This window comes from Pantherophis guttatus, chromosome 8 (assembly GCF_059756535.1).
Source record: "Pantherophis guttatus breed Tessera chromosome 8, ASM5975653v1, whole genome shotgun sequence".
Lineage (NCBI taxonomy): Eukaryota > Metazoa > Chordata > Lepidosauria > Squamata > Colubridae > Pantherophis > Pantherophis guttatus.
The window spans coordinates 20,166,890-20,185,381 of NC_142070.1; the positions used below are offsets into that span (position 1 = coordinate 20,166,890).

Sequence of the window (18,492 nt, forward strand, 5' to 3'; positions counted from 1 at the left end):
GAAAGATACCATGATCACTGTTGTCAAATGCCACCAATAGTTCTTACAGGACTACAAAGAAGTTCATGCAGTTCCTAACTAAAGTCATCTTCCGGAATGACGTATTCTGGTGCTGTGCGGTGCTGTGCTGTGACAGAGAGGGATTTAAATAGTCTATTCCTTCTAGGGTCCTGTAGCCTGAATTCTCAACCACTCTCCCTAAAGAGGGAAGGTTGGAAACTGGGTTGAAGTTGTTTAATATGGCTGAATTGAGGAACATCCTCTTTAGCGGCAATAGGCTACCACTTCCTTCAAGGTGGAAGGTGGTAGAATTATGTCCTTTCATAGAGAAGCATTAACTTCCTCCAGAATCTGGATGTAACCCCAGCGCCACTGCTCTGCATACACAACTTTGACTGAGAATTTCTAGCACTGATAGCTCATTCCCTGTTCATCATGTACCTGCTCATTATGCATTATGCATTGCTGCAGTATATTCTACATTTTGAAGGCAACCCAAAGTGGCAATGGGTTCAGAAAACAGTGACCAGACTGTTGGTAGAAGAAATGCACTTCTGTAGGATCATTCCTATCTTGCAGTTCCTATTTTGCTTTTTTTTTTTTTTTTTGGAAGTGGGGTTCCAAGACGATTTTGGAGTTCTGGTTATAATTTATGTATCATAATGTCAGAATATACCAGTGACCACCATATTAAACATGATTTTGGTTGTCCTACCTGAACTTCTAGAGAAAACTTACTTAAGATCCCCCTGGAGTTAAGAGAAGTATACATTAGAAAACAAACCTTCTCAGAATTGGATTTCTCATTATGAAATATGCCCGTGATGACGAACCTGTGGCACATATGCCAGAGATGGCACACGTGCAGAGGTGGCACACTGCACCCTCTCTGTGGGCACATGAACCATCACCCCAGTTCAGCTCCACCGCGCATGCGCATACGTCTTCCCCCTGGCCAGCTGATCTTTGGGTCTCTGCCACGCATGCACGGGACAGGGCACGTGCAGGGAACAGTGCGCATGGGCGGGGGCATGCAGCAGGTGCACATGGGGGCATGTGTGGGCCGCAGGTGCATGCATGGGGGTTCATGGGGGGGGGCCATGGCAGGGCACATACACGGGGGCCACACACGCATTGCATTTTGGGCGTTCGGGTGCACACTTTGGGCACTCGATCTGGAAAAGGTTAGCCATCTCTGAAATACGCTGTCCCAGAAAGACCCAGGGATCTTCTTTTCTAACAGTTCGATGTGCATTGAACAACCATTTTGTCTCAACAGGCCTTCAATCTTTTGTGAGGCGGTGTGGCTATCACCTAGATTTTGTATTGTTTTTTTCAAATATCGTTAATGTATTATGATTTTGAATATTGATCAGAGTCTTTTAAATTGGGGAGGTATATAAATGTTGTCAAATAAATGCCATTAAAAACAGTCTTTGCCCTTTAGCTCCTAATTATTTAAATACTGATCACCTGATCCTGGCGATGAACCTCGTCCTCATCAGCATTTTTTCACATAACAGGCATGCAGGTTCAAGGAGCTGCTTTTCTGTGTATGTCCGCACACATGTAGTCCCTCAGAACTCCTTAAAGGAAGCAATATTTCAAAATATTTTATCTACAGATAAGCTTTTTTTTTTTTTGCAGGAATTCTCCTCTTCTTGATTGACCTACCTTTTTTATTGGCTAGGTGGATTTTGTAAAATGTTAATATTATTTGGGTATAATTGACTTTCCAAAATCTAGAAATGCCCTGTGATATCTCTGCTATAAAATAGGATCTATGCAAGGTGACCTACGGAAAATATATGCCTTTCGGGAGATCCAATTCTTTATATTTTGTTTCTTTGTGAAGAAGAAATACCCCTTCTTGACTCCCTACCTTCAGAGTGCCATTGATATGTATTGATTTAATTGTTGAATTGGCGCCAGGGTGACCCAGATCCTGCTGTCAGTCGTGGACTTCCTGGATCAGATCAAATGATTTTCATTTAGCTCACAGAGTATTTCTGGGGGGGGGGGAAATGGGTGGAAGGTGCTGTGACTCCAGATCATGAACAAAAACTCAGCATGTAAATCTAATAAATGAGTATTTGCTCAGAGAGAAAAGAACACAAACTGTTGGAACAGATAAGTGTTTTCCCAGGATGTTGTAGTCGCTGAAGTTCTCCTAAGCATCTTTATCATAGACAAAATTATGTAAAATCCTGCTGAAACATTCTTGCACAACACATTTACAAAAGCACTGATAATCCACGACCTTTATTCTCTTTATGATTATTGTTATGTTTGGAACTCTTTAAGTGCCTTTTTAATTTTATTTCTTAATTTGACTCTTTGTTTTACAGATGAGGGCAGAAGCGCAGTTGACCATGCAGGTGGGGCACAGATTGTAATAGACCATTTAAGGTCACTGGGCAGTAAAACAGATCCAGCCAATGAGAAGCTCTTGACTGTCTTTTGTGGCATGCTGGTGAACTATAGCAATGAGAATGGTAAACAAATATGCTAAAAAAAACTGTCTTACCTATACCTTTATCTATCTACACACCTATTAGAAAAATAAATGTAGGGTGTATAAATTGAAAAACAAAGGTGGGCGGCCGATAAATTTTATAAACCAATGAGTGAAAACCAAAAGAAATGACCTTGATTTTAAGTGAAATAATGTTTTTGATTTTATTCATTAAATTACTGCAGCATTAATGTGTATCATCAAAATAGTGCACACCTATCCTTCCATGTCCTTCTCTGTGTGCTGGGCTGTTTCTAGAAGAGTAGGTACTCCCGTTCTTTTTAATGGAAGCGATAGCTTGAGTGAATGGGAGAAAGATTTGATAGCAGCTTCTAATTGCTAGGATAATGTACATGGCCAAGTGAGCTCTTTGCTTGGGCAGTGGTTTGGCCAACAGTGATTTTCCTTCTACGTGCTATCACCATCACAAAACTTGAGAAAGAACTTACATGTTTTAGAGTGGCGAGTAGAGTTTTACCTCTCTTTAAAAATCTGCCTATGCTGCACTGAGATGCCAAACTTCATAAACCTCAAAGTGTTAGATGAGCAGTGCTCAAACATAGGTTTTATTCATTCTTCCTTTTCCTGTTTATTGGTGCACAAGGATTTATATAGAGAGCCCCTGTTCCAGGCATAAGGAGGGCAAGGGGATGGTATTTGAGAAGAAGAGAAATAAATAAAGGACAGATATACATCTTTGATACTCTTTCTCAGTTCCATAGATGCCAGGAATCATTAAGAACCAGGTCAGCCTCTGGTTGGTGTCTATGTATTGGGAACTTGCTTATATGGAGACACGAAGGTGAATATTTATAATAATACATTGTTTTCTCCTTAAGAAACTTATATCAAACTTCTATACCCTTTCTTGTAGGTGTCATCTGCCAATCTGCCATCTCTCACTCTGTGTTAACTCTTCTCATTCACGTTTCTTACCTGTAACGTTGTTTCAGTTTAAATGGTGTGTGTGTGTGTGTGTGTGTGTGTGTGTGTGTGTGTGTGTGTGTGTGTGCATATGCGCGCGCTGAAATAATTGACTGGATTTCCTTGAACTTCTCTTGAATAAGAGGGAGTCATTATTTCTAACTGATAGGTTGATTAGATGGCCCAAGTCAATTTGCTTTCCATCTCATCCCAAACCTGAGGATGATCGTTATATTCATTTCATTTAGTTATCTATGAGAGCTTTTCTGAATGAAGTGATTATAATATAAATTCCCAAAGAAATAGCAGTCCTCACAATATAATGCTAAATGAACTACTAATTCCATCCAAGAGAAACACTTCAAAGAAAGTCCTCTAGTGGATGCCAAGTCATCAATTAGGATAATTAGAAAAATCTACATTTGACTGTGTGTGTTTTCTTAATGTTTAGGTGGCAAGGCACACTTAGAAAATTTGAGTCTGAAAATACTGCTCATGGTTTCTCCTTTTATTTGGGGTGTACTGCTTTATTTTGGTACAGTTATGTATTGCAACGTTAGCAACCAATGTGACTTCCAAACTTGGAACCTTCTCCCATTTCTGCAGCAGCTCCACAATCTGGAAGCTCTGTCTAATCATCACCAGCTGTCCCTGGAGTCATATGTCACAACCATGGCAAAAAAGCAGAGCATGCACAATTATGGGTGGCATGCCAGCTGCGATTCTTCCTGAATTGGTCAGGTTTGGCAACAGCAATCCATGGTTATATCTAATCTTTTAAGCTGGTCATCTCAGAAGGAAGCTATTCATAGGGTGTCCTTTGAAATGTGTCTGGAATTTGCATTTGATGGGAAACATAAAAACTAGACTACTAACCTGTACAAGATACAGGCATCCAGAAGGTTTGCACTGATTGTCAAGTGCTTCCTGAGCATAATTTAAGGTAGACTTTTGTTCGTATTTCTATCAATATTTCAGGCCCTAAAAAATTTTGAGCTCTATATATGGACACTGCTGCAGGAGGACCCCTTCTTAAGATGCTTCCCTGCCTATCTGGTGCAGAAGAATTTTGCAATACATTTGAACTATTGAATGTACTTCTTCAAGAGCTGAATTTGGCTCTCTATCTCAGGATATAGAAAATACATGTTGCCTTGATTGGTTTATACTTTACCTTTTTACATTTCTCTTTGTTCTTTGAAATTTGAGATAAGCAAAAAAAAGGGGGGGGAAGATAATCAATATTCTACTTTGATAATTATTTTATCTTCCAAGGCTTGTGACTTGTTAACTGCTGTTTGAAAGCTGTTTCTAATGACAGCTAGAATTACGTTGTAAGTGGAAGTCGATTATGTAATACGATCTAATGAGTATTATTGAGATTCAAAACATTTATATGGAATTTGTATATTTAGTTATCCTTCGTTCATATTATTCTATTACCAATAATATTGTTCATATTATTCATATTATTCTAAGAGCTGCGGTGGCACAGTGGTTAGAATACAGTACTTGCAGGCTATTTCTGCTGACTGCTGGCTGCCTACAATTTGGCAGTTCAAATCTCACCAGGCTCAAGGTTGACTCAGCCTTCCATCCTTCTGAGGTCAGTAAAATAAGGACCCAGATTGTTGGGGGCAATAGGCTGACTCTGTAAACCACTTAGAAAGGGCTGTAAAGCACTGGGAAGTGGTATATAAGTCTAAGTGCTATTGCTAGTGCTATTACTTGATATTCAATACTTAAATTACTGATGTGCACAGGATGAACTTGGTGTAATCTTCACATACCATTTGTCTCATTCAGCAATCATTTGAAATTATGATGGCATAGAAAAAGTAGGTTTACAACCCATACTCAGAACTTGTGGCAGTTGTAGCATCCCCATAGTGATCATGAAGTGGGCACTTGGAATCTGGCATGTATTTATGATGACTGCAGTGTCTCCGGTCATGTGATCAGTATTTGTGACTATCAGAGCTGGCTTCCAACAAGCAAAGGTCAGCAGGGAAGCCAGCAGGATCTTGCAAATCATAGTCACATGCTATAGCACCGTGATGGTGAACCTATGGCATGCATGGCAGAAGTGGCATGCAGAGCCTTCTCTGTGGGCATGCGCGCCGTCGCCAGCTGCTCTTCCAGGTTCCACCGAGCGCATGCGCACAGGCTAGCTGCTCTCTTCCGGGCTTTCTTCCGGCTTCGAGACTAGCTGGCCAACACACATGCACATGCCGGAACCCGGAAGAGCAGCTGACCGCTGCACGCATGCGCACCGTCCAGCTGGGTTCCGTTGCTCCAGTGCATGCACACGCGCTACAATTTCAGCACTCAGTGCCAGAAAGGTTAACCATCACTGCTATAACACTTATAGTGTTATAAACCAAACAAATGGTGATTTGTTTGACTGCAGAGGAACTGATGCCATACTGTAAGTCCAGCATGGTCACATTATGTTTCACTTAACAACTGCATTACTTAGTGAAGGAATTACCAGTCCTTTTTGTGTTTGTTAAGTGAGAACTGCTTACCTTTAGAATAGTGTCTTAAATTGAATTTCACATTTTCTTTTGGGTGAGACATGAAGAATATGGAACCAGTGAAATTCAGAAGGGGCCTAGGTTTGACTTTTTAATGAAACTTGACTTTAAAGTAATGCTGTTTTTGTTTGACTGCTCACATTATAGAATATATTTTATATTACAGCATTATTTTATATTACACTGAAGCCTTAATTGAGCTAATGAAGTCAGACTACTGGAACTTTAGAATACATAGATCCTATTTTAAGCAGTTACGCTGCAATAACCAGCTAATCTTAAAAAAAATATAAGTAGTCTTGGACCTAGTTTTATTTGAGCAAAAAAGTAGTAGAAAATATTTCTATTGTTAATTAGACTTGGAAGTTTTTTAAAAATCCGGGGGGAAAGCGATATAAAACAGCTTCTGTATTAAGAAAACATGGATCTGAGCTTAACTCAATGCAGTCTTTAGCAACACTTTGATAGTGAATGAAACATTTTTTTCCAACTAAGGGCCACAAAAGTTGAACCATATTATAACAATACTACAAATGATGAAGCTATGTGAGTGGAGAAATAATGGATGGAGGGACATTTTTTAGATGTGTTATGCATTTCTAAGGTCTTCCCATCTTTTTTATATAGTATGAAATTGCCTCTTCATTTTCAGTAGATTGACATAACATTTTGGCAACACAGTTCTTGATCTTTGATCATCACAAAAATCCTGAATCCTGAAAACATGGGTCTCTGTTCTTATATGATGATCCTAAAAAAAACGAAACATGCATGCCGATATCACAATATGAGCTGTGCTTTTTTGTATTTGCATTGTTTCATTGCATAAAGGTAACATTTGCACACAACATTGTGACATAAATTTCATCACCCCTTTCCCTCCCTCCCTCCCTCCCAAGTCTGCAAGTTGTAAATTGCCTTCCCTGGCAGTATGAAAACTGCTATAATATAAATTCCTTATTCATCCTGCTTGCTCTATATTATGTTTTCTGCCATTTCGTTCTTTATCACGGAACCATAAGTTATGATCCCAAATTTACATGAAGCATTTCAAGTTAAAGGAGAATGGGTTTTGATTTACCTAAACACGTACAGAAGAAATGCAGTTATCTTTAAAATATATGCTATGGAAATTGTGTCCTTGCCTAAAATTATACTTTGTCAGCTTTTGTAATGGTGAGGTCTGTGGAAGGCCTACTCATAAATAATCCCAGTGAGTGGCTTTTCATTTTGATTTTCTAGAGCTGAACAAAACACTTTAAAAAAAAATTATTTGATTAAAAACAAACTAACAAAAAGAAAAAACAGACAAACAAATACAGTTATGACAGTACACAACATAGACAAAATATACATTTAAATCAAGTCTTGCAACTTGAGCCTTAAGAGAAAAAGAAAGTCATGCTTGTGTTTGCCTGCTGTTGGCAAAAACTATCATTGCCATTCCTTTTTTTTAAAATAAAAGTACTATTCTTCTTAATTTAGAAAATTTAAGATGAGCCTATAATAGGAACACATGGTTTGTTTTTTTTTACTGTACAGCTTGTATATGCCTTCTCAGAAGCAAGTTCCACTGACTTAACTGTGAATTGTATGATTCCGCCTATAGAAAGCTTCTGTCAGCCAGAGTTAATAATAAGATATTATTAAGCATCTGAATTAGACTGATATAAATGCAGTCTGAGTGCCAGTTTTGTGTACTGGGTAAGGCAAGACGCTAGAAACTAGGAAGCCATGATTTCTAGGCCCACCTTAGGTACAAAGCCAGTTGGGTGATCTTGGGCCAGTCATTTTCTCTCAGCCCTTGGAAGGAGGCAATTGCAACCATTTCTGAAAAGCAAAAAAAACTCTCCTGGGGGTTGTCTAGACAGTCTCCAAGAATCAGACCCGACTGAACAGAAGAAGAAAAAGTGCAATCTAAACTGGGTGTCAACAGCATAGTTCTTTCTTGAATTTAAATCACTCTTCAAGTTTTTCAAAAGTTCAGGCGAGAAGCAAGCCAATTTGTTATATAGACCTTGTATTTTACATCTCTTCCAGATTCTTGGGCTGCTCACTAGTTTAGGGATGTATAGATTACAAGTAGTTAATCGTGGTGGTTTTTAATGTCCCGTACATACCTATAATTTCAACTGGTTCAGAAAAAAGAAACCACTTCAACATTTCTATTTATTGAAAAGGTAAGGCTGTCCAACACAAAACTGTTCATGTTTTAAGATAAGAAAATATAGGAAAAACTACATTATCCTAAACTAGTGTTGTCCAGACATCTTTGGCTATAATCTTTGTTTTAACTTTTAAAAATTTTGTAGTATATCTCAACTGATAATATCTACCAAAAATATGAACTAAACGTGTGTATACTTCTCAATACTATAAATTTGCCAAACAGTAGCCTCACCCCAGTGATACAATATAAATTTTCTTGCATCTCCTATTCTTTGATGAACTTTTTTTTTGAATGGCTTGCAATTTATGCAGTGATTACTTGTTTGCCCATAAAAATATTTGCCTTTGCTGGCGGGTTGAATCCTACATTTACTCTTGACTATCACTCTTACTATCTATGGTCATTGACCCTGTCCCAAGTTGAAATCTAATATTATTTACAGCAGTAGTGGGTTCCATTTACCTTCACTACTGGTTCGGAACTGTGAGCGCTCATGCGTGGCGCTTCTGCACATGTGCAGAACTTTCTGCGCATGCGCAGAGTGTCTGATGATGTCTGGGTTGGTGGGTGGAGCCTCCCGCCACTGCCACTACTGCTTTGCCCGAACCATCGATTTGCAGATTACGGTTTTCTAATCCCAGCTACTCTTGTCAAGAAAAATTTGTCTGAGAGAAGACTGCTTTTGACATACTCATATGGATATTAATTTTTACTAAACAGACTCTCATACCTAATTAGAAATTGCTTTCTTCAAAACGTATGTCATTATGGATAACACATCTTTTTTATCATAGGGTTAATGTGATTCTTACTCCATTGTGCTAAAGGTAGACATGTAGTTATTTGAAATGCTGAGATATATATTTTCAATAGTTTGAAAAGAGATTTGGAAACTCCTAAAGAGAAATTTGCTGAACAGCATTTCTCATGTCACTAGAAGGTATAGTTTACCAAAACCTGGAAATTGATACCTTGTTTGTTTTATTTGTGACAAAGTTCATCTCTATCAAAAAACTACTGTGATCTTTCACAAGGTCATCCACATACTGGATGCAGGCATTCAGCTAGCTGGAAAATAGGTAATAAAATATTTTACTGCTCAACTCTTTTATATTTCAGTATAAATGTAGAGATAGACTCCTCTCCTCATATCTAAATTGCAAAGGATTAAATGCTTCACCTGCACCAATAACAGTTTTGGTCAGGATCATAGCAACTTAAAAAATAAATGAGGAACTGAATCCAATTGTGGTGGGATTTAATTGTCTATATGATAACCTCGTTGCCATCAGGAGGAAGTGGTTTGTGTTATTCTACGGATTTCACTGAGCTTGCTCAAAAAAGTTAAATCTAAATCCAACCCAGTGTTAGTATACAATACTTAGCAATTTGAATGTGCAAAAACTGGTGGATTGTTGGCAGCAAACAATTCTACTTACCTACTTGTTAATCAATCTGTTGCCAGGAGCTCTAAAATAGTATGTGAATAATATTTCCCAAATGACCAGAATAATTGCACTTTTGTAATTAAACAAAGCAAGGAGACCTTCATAAACTACTTTTTCAAGGATTTGGGAACATTTTTCACTAAGTAATTAAAATTATATAAAACTAACATTAGATAAAAATGCTGAGAGGTAGTTTCTCTCATGCGTACAACTCTTTCTTTCCGTGATAGCTCTGAATGCTAAGCAGACATCTGAAGAACAAGGAAGATAAATAATTGTATTGTACAATTGCAGTTGCCTCAATGACATGTTGCTGGTACTGGACAATAAATAATTAAGGAGCCAGTTATTGGAGGTGATACTGCAAAGTGAAACTCTAACTTAAGGATGTTTGTCTTTTTTTGTTTGCCTTATCTTTAGATACTCTGCAATCTCAGCTCATCAACATGGGAGTTATCCCTACATTAGTAAAGTTGTTGGGCATCCATTGCCAAAATTCGGCTTTGACTGAAATGTGCCTTGTTGCGTTTGGAAATCTAGCAGAACTTGGTAAGTTTTTGCAATTGCAACATTTTAAGTATTTTTAATGGGGGTGTTTCAGCGGAAAAAAATAGTGCTGTTATTGTCATTTGTGTTTTTCTCTAGCAATCCCATTTAATTTTTTTTACTGCTTCCTTGCTACTGACATTGCTGTTCTATTCACCATTCAATAAAATTATTGTACCCTGGATAAGAGAACAATATCCTCAAGAAAAAACTGAAGTGCAGATTTTGTGCAGTTGGGAATTTACATGTTTGCATAATAATATAAGGTGCTTAGAAGGATATTGCACGCAAGCGTAGAATGAGACAGTCATTGGCCTTTTTCAATCTACAGACCAATGTTTGATAGAAAAACTTAATCAAGGAGGAAACTAGAAGTGAAAAGACATTTCAGAGTATTGTAGTGGGCAAGGGGATCAAATCCCTCACAGTTACTTGTTGCGTGGAGTCACATTCTGTGTGATGAAAAAGAAATTGCTTATGGAATTCCTTTCAAAGAAGAAAATTTTGAAGAAATTGAACTCTGATATCCCTGCATTTATTACATTGCAGGGCACAGTTGTCTCCCTTCCTTTGTAATGATCTCTCCGGTGGTTTGCAACATTCTTGATTTCCTCTTTCATAGCAAAATGTTAGCCAGCGTGGTAAAGTATTTAAGATGCTGGTTTGGGAGTGAGAAGATCCAGGTCAGAATCTAACCCTTAAGCATAGGAATGAGTGACTTTCTCCCAACCCAGCTTTCCTGACAGGAGAGGTGTTGTAAGGATAAAAATAAGGGAGTTCCCCATATAAATTGTAATATGAGTCCAACAAATAAATTCCATCTGTTGCTCAAATCTTTTCCTTTGCTTCAGTCACCTTCTGTCTAGGCCTTAAAAATTTTAGTCCACTAAATATTAGCACCATCTATGATGGTGGAAATGTTTGCCAACTTACCATGGTTGCTTCTGAATGCCATCACTCTGCTAAACAAATAATTCCCTCCACACTGTCAAATTATTTACTAAGTCTGCACTACTATTAATCTTCTCATCATTCCCACCACCCATCTCCTTCCACTTACGACTGTATGACTGTAATTTTGTTGCTTGTATCCTTACGATTTACATTGATATTGTTTCCTGATTGCTTATTTGTACCCTATGACTATCATTAAGTGTTGTACCTTAAGATTCTTGATGAACTTATCTTTTATGTACACTGAGAGCATATGCACCAAAGACAAATTCCTTGTGTGTCCAATCACACTTGGCCAATAAAAAATTCTATATTCTATTCTTACCATCCTAAAAGGTGTGAGAGAGGTCAGTAAGCCCAAATATTGCCTCTGTGCCTTGGGTTACCAGACAAAGCAGTTCGAGCAGAAGACCTGCAGTAGATGTTGCTGTTTTGAAACAGAACAAATTTCACCAGTTTATAGCCATGGAAATACTAAGGCAGCGGACCTGACCTTTAATTTTAGCATTTGGTGATCTAATACAGCCACTGGATAGTTTTCCTTATTTGTCTGAAGGCAGCCAAAGGCTAATTTGCTATGTCTGTGGGTTTAATCATCTTTCACTGGGTGCGGTTTCAAACAATTGTTAATAATTCGGGTCACTAGGTCTTAAATTTCCTAGTCATTTTTCTTTTCATTTAGTGACAGTTTTAAGAAGAGGAGTGTATTATTCCTGACAGTATAGTCAGTTAGCTCCATTAATCACTGCATTTTGTGACCTCTTTAAGAAACAGAAAAGAAAATAATTCTGCCATTTGATTTTTGTTCCTTTATGCGCTTAGCTTCTTGCTTTTTAATTGCACAGAATCAAGTAAAGAACAGTTTGCCTACACAAATATTGCAGAAGAACTTGTGAAGCTCTTTAAAAAGCAAATAGAACATGATAAGAAGGAGATGATATTTGAAGTTTTGGCTCCCTTGGCTGAAAATGGTGAGACTTTGAATACCAGCTTTATTTCTGAGTGATTTATTGATATTTGCCTAAATTTTCCATCTTGTTTGTGAAGCTGGCTGGTGAGGCATCTCATTATGGAAGCTGAAACAGCCTCTATTTATTTAGCTGCATATGAATGTGCACACACACAGATAAGCACAGAAAGAAGGATGGATCTAACATTTGGCATGCAGTGGGAATGATTTTTGGTATAGTTACATATATGAGACTGAAAGAACTCTTTTAAACTTAAATTTGTAGGGCTTGCTTTCTCTTAAATTTAGGAAGTTGGATGAAATCAGTTCTTATGATAAAATTTAATCTTACCAAGTTGTGTAAGACTGAAATCTTACTTATTCATTAATTCCTTTTATTTACTTTGTTGATCAGTACATTTATTTGCAGAAAAGACTGAAAAGTAAACAGTGCAATTGAGCATGTATAAAAGCTTGCTCTCATAAATTTCCCCTAAAATAAGTCATCCCCGGATAATAAGCCCAATCGGTCTTTTGAGCTCATGCACTAAAATAAGCCCCCCCCTGAAAATAAGCCCTCCCCGAAAATATTTAAATGCATGTGCAGCCGGTCCCCACCATTTCCTCGGGTTTCCTCCATGCGCCCCAAAATAATAAGACCTCCCCAAAAATAAGGCCAAGCGCTTATTTCAGGGTTCAAAAAAATATAAGACAGGGTCTTATTTTCGGGAAAACACAGTATTGAAGAAAAAAATCTACACTGTGATGTAGTAGCTTAACATATTGTGTACCATACACAGTAACTTGGGTCATAAGAATCAGAATGTTGACTAAAGATTTGAACAAATGTATTTCTGATATCTTCAAATAGTTGAGGAAGCAGAAATTAAGTGAAGATTTAGTGGGCAGAAGCTGCAAGAAGACGGATTTCGGTTGAATATTAAAACAGGTTTTATATAAAAAACTATTCAAAAAGAGCCATCTATTACTAAAAGTGATAATGAGCTTTTCCTGTCTGTGGATCTTCAAGCTGAAGGTTTAAAAAAAAAGTAACCTAATGAAAGCATTCAGCATTTCCTGTATTAAACAAGGAGTTTCCCAGAGAGCTACCTAATTTCTTCTGGATCTTTGGCTCTATGAAAGAGACCACAATTTAGTGATATGGATGATTGATTGATTGATTGATTGATTGATTGATTGATATTAAAGACTTTTATAGTCATAGTAAGCAACAGTTACAAGCAGTATACTTTATTGTAAACCCTGAGTAGGTCACAAAAATCCAAAACAACTAACTTCCCCTAAAATCAGAATAAGAACTCAATAAAAACTTGATCACTGTATGAAAAAACAAAAAGTTATGATTTGATGTTAATGCCTTATTTTACTGCAACAAAGAGAATCTGAAGTCAGTGTTTCTTTTTTCTTTTTTCCTTACCCTTCGTCACTTTTCTTCCCCCTCTTCCTCCCCACCGTTTTCCTGTTTACTTTTGTATTTTGTATCTTATTTTATCTTATAACTCAATAAAAATGTTAAACTGAAAAAAACTTGATCACTGTATGATGACAGTGGACAGTCTTTGGAACCATAGCTCTATATGGGCACCTGCTCCTCATTTGTGCATTCCTCTCCTACCACAATTGCCAGTAATACAGTTTGAGATGGAAAATTTAAATAAAAGGACTAAAATTGACTTTATATTTTAAAAAGTTAGGACTTTAAAAAAAAAGTTTTAAATTTCTCTCCTAATCCCAGAAAAATAGCCTCTGTGCTCCCAAGGCGTTCCACAGAGCAGAAGTTAGTGAATTTATTTTGAGGTTGTTCTTTCTTGAACAGTATGACTGATGGGAGCTCTGTGAGCCAAATAAAACAGGGGGAAATTATATGCTTGATATTGATTTCTCAGGTACTTGACATTCAGCACTTGTATCTATAGAAAGTAGGAAGATGCCCAGAACTTCTGTTTCTGTTTGTATTAGCATAATTCACCCTAGATGGTTTTGCATTATTAAGTATGTTGCTTAAAAAAACAATAATCTTGTTACTTTGAAAACTCTTCTGCAAAGTATTTAACAGAAAAATAAATTATATAATTACTTGTGAGAATCTTATGCAACAAGGAGCCTTGGTGGCACAGCGGACTAAAGTGCTGTTAAGTAGCACTTAGCTGCCAGCTGCCTGCAATTACTGCAAGTTCAAATCTCACCAGGCTCAAGGTTGACTCAGCCTTCCATCCTTCCGAGGTAGGTAAAATGAGGACCCAGATTGTGGGGGCAATAAGCTGACTGTATAAAAAAGAACACCGCTTGGGGGGGGGGGCGAAAGTCCTACTAAGCAGGTATATACAAAGTATGAAGGCTATTGCTTAACGCATTGTAAGCCACCCTGAGTCTCCAGAGAAGGGCGGCATATAAATCAAACCAATAAATAAATAAATAAATAAATAATAAATAAATAAATAAATAAAAAACTGATTGGCCCCACAGTGCCTGTTAATTGGTAATCGAATTTAGGCATCCATCCATCCATCCATCCATATCTATCTATCATCTCTAGCTATCTAGCTATCATCTATATATCTATATATATCTATCATCTATATATCTATATCTATCTTCTCAAGTTTTCGCGGGTGTATGTATGTAAAAAGTTAAAATCTCGGGTGTTTTCCTGCGTCATTAAAAGTCTGTTAGTTAAAATGTTTAAAATCTTAAAATTATATTGATAGATAGATAGATAGATAGATAGATAGATAGATAGATAGATATAGATATGTATCTCTGGAGATAGAGATAGAGACAGAGAAAGAGATAATATAAAGTGTCAAAGCCACTGTCCTGGACAAAACCCAGAGCACATAGGAGTACATCAATAAGATGACACCCAAAGATTGCTGCTGAGAGAATGCAGCATCAGGGAGGTAAATCAAGCAGAGGACGTGCCTTGGCAAGATAACACCCTGCATGGAATAGACCAACAACAGATAGTGGCAGACATTGGGGAAATACTGCCAGTGGCTGGAAATGGCTAGACTAAAAGGCAGTGCTGAGGCACTGATCATAAGAGCACAAGAACAGGCACTAAATGCCAAATCCATAAAAGCAGGAATCTACCACACTAGGCAGAACTGAAGGTACAGAGATAGTTTATCACATAGTGGGAGGGTGACAGATGCAAGCAGGAACAGCTATACTGAACAGCAAAGCCAGAGAGCTGGCATTGTTTACAGAAACATCTGATGCAGTACATGGGCTAGACTCTCCAAAATCCAAATGAGAGATCCTACAGAAGGTCATCGAGAATAAAAGGGCTAAGAAGTACCTGTGGTACTTCCAGATACAGACGATAGGCAGGTACTAGCTAATCAATGAGACATTGTGGTAGTAGATGAGGACCAGAACACAGGAGTAGATGTAGCATGCCAAATGACAGCAACATCAGGAAGAAGGACTATGAGAAGCTGGAGAATACCAGGCTCTGAAAGAGGAGCTGGAAAGGTTGTGGACAGTAAAAGCCAAAATGGTCCCGGTGGCGGTAGGAACACCTAGGGATGTGATTCCTAAACTGTGATCAACAGATTCCAGGAACAACATTAGAGATCTCTGTCCAGAAGTGCAATGCTAGGAACTATTAAAATATTGTGTAGAACCCTCAAACTCCCCGGCTTCTGATAGTGGACCTTAGATTGAGGAAGACACATACCACCCATCAGGGTGAAAAGAAAACGTTTTATATATTTATTTATGTATTCATTCATTCATTCATTCATTCATTCATTCATTCTTCATTCCAACTACTCATTTTGTTGTTAAAGAACTTTTAACAGTATCCGAATAAATTAATAAATAATATCTGCACCGATATTGTAGTAAAACATGTTGTTTCATTAGGATGTTGTGGTTTTGTCATTCATCATTTAGATATCATTAAACTGCAGCTGGTTGAAGCAGGCCTTGTAGAGTGTTTACTTGAAATTGTCCAAAAGACTGTAGATAGTGACAAAGAAGATGATATTACTGAGCTTAAAACTGCTTCTGATCTCATGGTTCTTCTACTTTTGGGAGGTAAGTTTGATGTGGGTCACTCTGTCCCATATTAGTTGTAGGCCAGTTATTACATTGCATTGTGTGTGGGGGGAGGGATTATGTGAGTGCAGAGAAGCCAAAGATATGAAAACTTAACATTTCTTCCACCCCAGGAAAAAAACAACACACGGGCTCACTTTTTTTCATAAACAATTGGACATAAGTTCTTTTCAAAACCCTTTTCTTGATATGAGGGCTAACTCTGTTGGTTTTAGTCATGTTCGTGAAAATTATAGTTAATATAGATTTTCTATTTAAAAACAATACTGGACTTCTACCAAACATAATGAAAAATAGAAATGCGGTGCATTTAAAAGATTAAAATATGCACATGTTTAAAGAAATCTATCTGAAACACAAGAAAATATTTCTAGGTTTGTTAAGAGTGTGGCAACTCTTACGTTGCTAGCCTGGAAAAAGAAGCGGAAGTAGCTTGTCTTGACTCTGATATAACTGTGCAGTAAAGCAGATGCAAGATCCCAAAAGCAATGTCTGGTTTATAGATGAGAATTTAGAAATGAACCGCAGGCAATGCAGATATGAAGTAGCATCGTTAGGGTTTTTTTTTTTCTCTTTCTGACTGCATATGCTTTTGCTTCCAGATGAATCAATGCAAAAATTATTTGAAGGAGGAAAAGGCAGTGTGTTCCAGAGAGTGCTTTTATGGATCCCTTCTAATAGCCATCAACTTCAACTCGCAGGAGCATTGGCAGTTGCAAATTTTGCCAGAAATGGTGAGAATGCTTGTGCTTAAAATTAAAGAGCAGTTGTGTTGCTCTGTGTACTTGTGTACCTGGCTGCATGTAAAAGAGTCGTATACCATCCTGCCTTATGTAGAGGTTTATTTTCCTGCCTTAGAACTTACATAGTACATGATGAAATGTGAAGTCTTCTAAATATAAATTGAGTGGTGAAATAGTGCCGTGAAATAAAGGAGCAGGCAGAATGCCAGTTGAAATTTTGCTTTCAGGACATGTTTTATTAAAAGTACTTTAATGTTTTAGATGGGAAACAATCTATTTCCACTCAGTGCCGCATTTAGCCTGTGAATGGCATGCTAGGAGCTGCAGTTCAAATGCAGTCAATAAATGTGAAATGAGTTCATAATATTACTATGATTGCTCAGGTGGATTTAATAATCGTTCTTTTCTATCAGCCCTTGACTAGCAAAATAGTGATACCTTTGGAAGCACTTATGGCGGAGAAGAAAGTAACTTAGAGCTTTCTGAAAACACAAAGATTTTACATCTTCGGTTAAAGGAGAGAAGGGAATATATTTTCACCTAAGAAGAGATACTTCCAGAAAGCAAGCTATGCACAGGCTGGGTGGGATTGGCTATGTATTTAAAGAAGTAACATCTGGACAAAAAAATTCATTTGAAAAATAAGTGTGTATGCAGATTTAAAGAGGTGCTAAATAAGAACATAAATGCTATTCCAAAAATCGCTTAATTTTTCAAAGTTTATCTCTCCTTTGAAAGGGTCTTCAATTTTTCTACCTTATTGATAGAACAAATTGAGGATTTGTTTCCATTTTTTCTTGGAGATATTGAACTTATTTTAAAATTGGAAGTGGTAGATATCTAGTGCTTCCTGTTACACCTCTCTCCATCCTGTAAATCTATTTAGATTTAATGGAAGGCTTGAAAAAAGATTGCAAACCTTTTAAAGTTTAACAGTGTATAAAATTGTACTTTTAAATTAAATGCTGTTCTGCCATTGGATAAATGGATGGTACAAAAATAGCCATGGTACATAGATAAAGAAACATGAACTGATGATGGTCTGCCTTCATTTGCAGATGGAAACTGTATCCATATGGTTGATAATGGTATTGTCCAAAAACTGATGGACTTATTGGACAGGCATGTGGAAGATGGAAATGTCACCGTGCAGCATGCAGCACTGAGTGCGCTCCGAAATCTTGCAATTCCTGGTAAGCACATTACAGCAACGTTCTCAGTGATTCCAGAGTTAGTGGGATGATGTTTTGCTCTATAAATACCATGTTTACCATCTGTATCTATTTACTGAAAAGAAAATCCCACCTTGTTTTTGCAGCTTATTATTCTTCCTGGTTGAAATCTTCATTTTTCTAATAGTTATACAATAATGAAATCAAAGAATTACAGTGAGGAGAATAGTCATCATCAGCTTCTCCTGTCAAGACTGAATTGACCAGGCCAATTGTAACAGGAAAATAGAAATAGCACTTAGACTTATATACTACTTTACAGCCCTCTGGAAGCAGTTTACAGAGTCAGCATATTGCCCCCAACAATTTGGGTCTTTATTTTACCTACTTTGGAAGGATGGAAGGCTGAGTCAACCTTGAGCATGGTGAGATTCAAACTGCCAAATTG

The 18,492-nt window shown here is 37.5% G+C and overlaps 1 protein-coding gene across 9 annotated transcripts in view; it reads left to right on the forward strand.

Moving 5' to 3' along the window:
* RAP1GDS1 (Rap1 GTPase-GDP dissociation stimulator 1) overlaps nt 1-18,492 on the forward strand; it is an 81,004-nt gene that overhangs the window by 49,272 nt on the left and 13,240 nt on the right. For 5 of the 9 annotated variants that reach the window (XM_034440515.3, XM_034440513.3, XM_087875366.1 and 2 more), the window contains exons 5-10: nt 2,349-2,495; nt 10,015-10,143; nt 11,940-12,065; nt 15,965-16,108; nt 16,732-16,863; nt 17,931-18,065. In XM_034440515.3, coding sequence (XP_034296406.1) covers nt 2,349-2,495; nt 10,015-10,143; nt 11,940-12,065; nt 15,965-16,108; nt 16,732-16,863; nt 17,931-18,065 — 813 coding nt within the window. The remainder of the gene's footprint in view (nt 1-2,348; nt 2,496-10,014; nt 10,144-11,939; nt 12,066-15,964; nt 16,109-16,731; nt 16,864-17,930; nt 18,066-18,492) is intronic. The other 4 variants (XM_034440517.3, XM_087875368.1, XM_087875369.1 and 1 more) reach the window with 1 other exon arrangement.